We start from the raw sequence: 5,084 nt of genomic DNA, 5'->3' as shown, positions 1-5,084 counted from the left end.
ATACACCCTTTCAACATCTAGCCAGCATACATTCAAAACGAGTCTCTTCAATTGATTATCCTCAATCCCAAATGGGCCGGACATATATCCTCAAGAAAACAGACTTGAGATACAATAAAAGGAATCCCAGATTAAGTCTCTTCAATTGATTATCTTGGTTTCGGAGGTCCTAATGAAAAGAGACTTGAGCTACAACAAAAAGAATCCCAATCTGATAGTTCATCATAACACGACATACTACAAAATAAGATTAGATAGTTTTGATAAGATAGAGTACAATAGCAACAAAAAAGAGGGTAAAATAGCACAATGGCATGGTGAAAGCAAGTAATCCAGACAAAGTTTCAGTTCAATTCTCACCGCCCCAAACACCAGTAGAAGATATAGACTCTTCTTTCCTTCGCACGCAATGCCATGTCTTAAAATGACTTGTACAAATCACATATAACTGTACAAATAACAATAGAGATAGAGATATTTACAAATGACAAGAAAACTCTAGATGATAATAATCCTAATTCAGTTGAGATATAGACCTTACACTAGAAAGCGTTCATCTCGAGAATATAACTTCGACTCTTGCGCAACCTCTCGACAGCTTCACATTATACGTCATCTTCCCCAAATGCTATTTCTACATCTCCATTTTGTTCCTCCAGCTCATCAATCCTCTCATTAATCGGTTGGACAACGACCAATGGGCTCCCACCATTCTCGTCCCACCGGACAGTTCCATCCTCGCTTCGTGCCTCGTCCTCATTCGTCCAACTGGGACTGTTGTACGATTGCTCCGCCACCACAAACCAACCCCATTCCTACTACTCCCATTGTTTACCTCAGCTTCTTCCCTACATTCCCATTTTTACGAGATTTCAAATAGTCGCCATTTTAACCCTTTACAGGCTGCATTATATTGGAAGCGAAGTGTTGAGAACTTGCTACTCCTCTATCTCAAATAAGCAGGTATAAGTTAATCAAACCTACAAATTTAACAATCAGTATCTTCTATATGTACTTCATCATCTAGCCAGCACAAATTCCATTGAAAAAATGTCTCTTCAATTCATTATCCTCAATCACAAATGGGTCGGACATAGAATCCTCAATATCCATTCTCGTTGCCTTTAAGTAGCAAGAGTGAACATTAGTCCTAATGAAAAGAGACTTAAGCAACAACAAAAATACCTAAAACTTCAACACATGCAACAAAAGAAAGAGGGCAAGATAGTTTAATGGCACGGTGAGAGCAAGTAATCTTCAGACAAACTTCCAATTCAATTGTCACTGCCTCAAATACCTAAAACTTCCAGCTTAGATTACGACGATGGCTTTAAATAGAAGCAACAGACTCTTCTCTCTTACGCGCGCAATGCCATGACTTAAATTACTTGTACAAATTACACATAACAGTACAAATAACAATAGAGACAAATATATACAAAATGACTGAGCAAAATTCTAGATGATAATAATCCTAATTCAATTTCGATGAAAGACCTTACAAGATACTAGAAAGAGTTCATCTCGAGAATATAACTTCGACTCTTAAGCAACCTCTCGACAGCTTCACAATACACTTGATCTTCCCGAAAAGCCCCTAACGCTATTCCTACATCTCCATTTTGTTCCTCCACCTCATCACTCCTCTCATTAATGGGTCGTACAACCACCAATGTTGCTCCCACCATTTTCGTCCCACCGGACAATTCCATCCTCGCTTCGTGCCTCATCCTCATTCGTACAGCTGGCACTGTCGTTCGATTACTCCTCCACCATAAACCAACACCACTACTCCCATTGTTTACTTCGCTACATTCTCTACATTCTCTCAACCCTTTCTTATCCATTACGACTTTTCCTTCATCTTCTCTGTCCTTGATTAACAAGTTTTCGAGCTCTTTATGCTCGTTTACGACTTCCATCATCATATAATGCCTAGCTGACGCAGCAATCAACGCGCTAATTGTCCAAACTACCCTCATTTTCAAACCACCACCACCACCTAACTCCGCCACCTCACCATCCCCACCGCCGCCGCGAAACCCTAATATCACGCAACTTTTTAGGGTTTTCCCAAATTCAGCTTTCCATCTAATAATCGTTCCTTTCTCTAACCTAAGATCACCTGAAGGAAGCTCAATTTGTAGATTCCGGATCTTCTCGAATTCCCGTAAGATCTGTGCTGGTGAGTTTTGAGATCGGGTCGGGTTTTGTAAGGGTTTGTTTGGTGAAAGGAATTTGATAATGAATCTGAGGAAAGCAATAAGGATGGAATCGTCGTCATCGTCGGATGCGGATATGACCCGGTCGACCCGGAGGAGAAGGGAATCGGCTTGTGGGACCAATGAGTTGAAACGTTTTGAAACGGAACGGCAACGGATTAGGGTTTTGATGTCGGAGAGTTGGTTGAAGATTATGTGGATTAACGGGTCGGGTATACGATCGAACCCGTCTGAGTTATCTAATTCGAATGCCATAGAAGAGTTTTTTTTTTAGGAGAAAAAAGAGTGGTTGGTTGTGTGAGTGGATGTGAACGGGGAAGACAAAAACATTGGGGCTCGCAAAATTTGAGCTTATTATTGAGGAGAGCGTAAATTTTGACCGTTGACCTGATATTTGAGCCTTTTCTAAGTTTGCTCCTAAATTGTGCTTGTCTTAAATTTTAGCCCCTCAAAAGAAAATAAACCACGGGTCTTAAACTAAGTGTCATCTTAAATACTCCTTCCGTCCCATAATAAATATTATCTTAATTAAAAAACGCATATTAAAAAATTAATAATACAATGTGAAGTGTATTAAATTATCATTATATAATAAAAATAAATTATTTTTATCTTTAATTATAGCATGCACAAGAAGTAAATCTTTTGACATTGAGAATCCAACATCACCAAATTAGTATGTAGCTTTTTCAATCGTCATTTGGATGTTATTTTATTGTCTAAGGGTAGAATTGAAAAAAACTGGCCAATTTATATTTTGATATTCTAAGATGACACTTATTATGGGATAAAAAATTTTTGCTAAGATGACATTTATTATGAGACACGGGGAGTATTCAAAATAAAAATTGATACTCTCTCTTTCCTAAAAAGATTGTACTACTTTTCTTATTAGTTTGTCTTGAAAAAATTGGCACCTTTTTATATTCAGAAATAATTTAATTTTATGGGATGATTTACAGCCAGACAAATATCTAAGAATTGTTTGGACCACACATTTCAAAAAAAAATTATTTCTTAAACTCCGTACCAAGTTAAAATAGGATAATCTTTTTGGGATGAGGTAGTAAGTATTTTCAAGTATGCCTTTAGCATTAAAGAAGTAACCCTTTTAATATTGCTCAATTCTAAAAAAAAAATGAATAAATAAAAGTAGTTTAGTAAACTCCACGTCATATTTCTTGATTTCTTAATAAGCATGATTTTAGCTAAAATGATACTTATTTGAAGACAAAGGGAGTCACTTTTAAATGAAATATAAATTTATATTTTCACATCACAAGCGGCATAAATTATGCCTCCCGCACCTAAGGACCTCATGCAGCGCGCTAGGAGTAAGTTTGATTTTGTACGGCTAAAATTAAAAACTAGCCAATTTGCCTTTTTTTCTTTTTTTTTTCCTTTTTACGTATGGAATATGTTATACTTATAGGTTTATACAATTCTCAATATTGGTGGATGAGTAATTAAACATTAAAGTTAATAATTTAGTTAAACTATAGTGGAGATCCAAGAAAGTGCATATTTTAACTAATTGAAGGTTAATTTATTATCACAAGAACGGAATAAGAAATTGTCGATAATTCAGAAACAAAAAAAAAAAAAAAAAAGCAAATGTCCTTTCAAATTATAATCTTCTAGTTTCTTCGTTATTTAGCGAAGGAAATCACACACTGAGGTTACGTTGAACAACGTACCTTATTTAACCTTCTTGGACCTGATCTCATTGTTTCATGGATAGTGATTAATTAGTTGTAAAATTTGAAGTGCATAGCTAAATGAATTGTTTTAAGGAAATGCAGTAACTTGAATATAATGCGATGAGCATTATCCAAGTGTTGCAGTAGTATTAGCCAAGACATACCGAGACTAATTAGATCGTGCCTATGTTTTGTCTTGGATTTTGTCATATTGGGTCCATGATAGTACTATTTACAATAAAAATAATGAGGTTGGTGTTTGTAGATAAAAAAAATACAAAGAAACGCCTAAACAGGCATTCCTTTGGCCCACTGAAACCTGTTTCTTCTTCTTTTTGTTTCTAAAATCACGGGTAACGAATCTTTTAATGACAATTGACAATGATGCTCAACCCTAATTTTGTGCATATATAACATTCAGCTTCCATATCATTACTTCCTTCTTTTCTTTTTTCTTTAACCATCCTACTTCATACAACTTAGGCAATTGGACAACATTTCAATAAAGTTAATCAAATGATTTTCTTTAATAAAGTTGAAAAGAATACTTAAAAGTTGATATTCCTTCTGACGTTGCGACAAGAAGAGGGATGATTCTCCAGATCTCGTTCATCCTTGAAGAACTAAGATCTTTCACATTCACACTCCGTTGTCAAATATATATTGCCAAAATCAATAGATGAAAATGATGACTAAACTTTATCCTCCTTTGAGTCTTGTCACATTACCTCCAATTTTTATGTTTACGTACGGACATAATTAACAATCATAATCTTTTATTTACGTCAAAATTATCCACAAGAACATGTCATGTGAGTATTGTTACAAGCATAATAAGTATATAATCACAGAGATATCTCTGATTGTTCTCATTTTGTGGTACAGAATGAGACTTAAAAACATGTATCATGTAATTAGTCACATGCATGGTCATTCCCGGCAAGCTCCTCAAAACTTATGTCCTTCGATATCAACCTTCACCGACATAATATTTGGGAACTATTGAACGAAAACTTTAAATATATTAATCACATGTAATTAATTTAAATGCTTTTAATACAATAAATAAACGTTAAATCAGGAAGTTGTCGCGTGTGCCTATCTAATATCTATTGCTCTCTCTCTTTCTTTAGTAATTATGGCAAAATGTCAACCATGGATT

General features: G+C 35.3%; 1 protein-coding gene across 5 annotated transcripts; it reads right to left on the bottom strand.

The window, feature by feature from the left end:
* Positions 1-328: 328 nt before the first annotated feature.
* On the bottom strand, positions 329-2,637 carry LOC132627487 (F-box protein AUF2-like). Of its 5 annotated transcripts, none has more exons than XR_009577880.1 (2): positions 537-2,636; positions 329-448 (listed from the first exon to the last, which is right to left on the bottom strand). XR_009577880.1 is itself a non-coding variant. In XM_060342857.1 (2 exons), the coding sequence occupies exon 1, from the start codon at positions 2,475-2,477 to the stop codon at positions 1,509-1,511; it is 969 nt and encodes a 322-aa protein (XP_060198840.1). In that variant the 5' UTR covers positions 2,478-2,637; the 3' UTR covers positions 329-1,122; positions 1,503-1,508. The 5 variants fall into 5 exon arrangements, 3 of the variants coding, with proteins under 3 accessions (XP_060198840.1, XP_060198841.1, XP_060198842.1); XR_009577881.1 differs by having other exon boundaries at positions 542-2,636; XM_060342857.1 differs by having other exon boundaries at positions 329-1,122; positions 1,503-2,637.
* Between the last annotated feature and the right edge of the window lie 2,447 nt (positions 2,638-5,084).

This window comes from Lycium barbarum, chromosome 2 (assembly GCF_019175385.1).
Source record: "Lycium barbarum isolate Lr01 chromosome 2, ASM1917538v2, whole genome shotgun sequence".
NCBI classification, from domain to species: domain Eukaryota; kingdom Viridiplantae; phylum Streptophyta; class Magnoliopsida; order Solanales; family Solanaceae; genus Lycium; species Lycium barbarum.
This window is presented reverse-complemented; position numbering and strand designations above follow the sequence as displayed.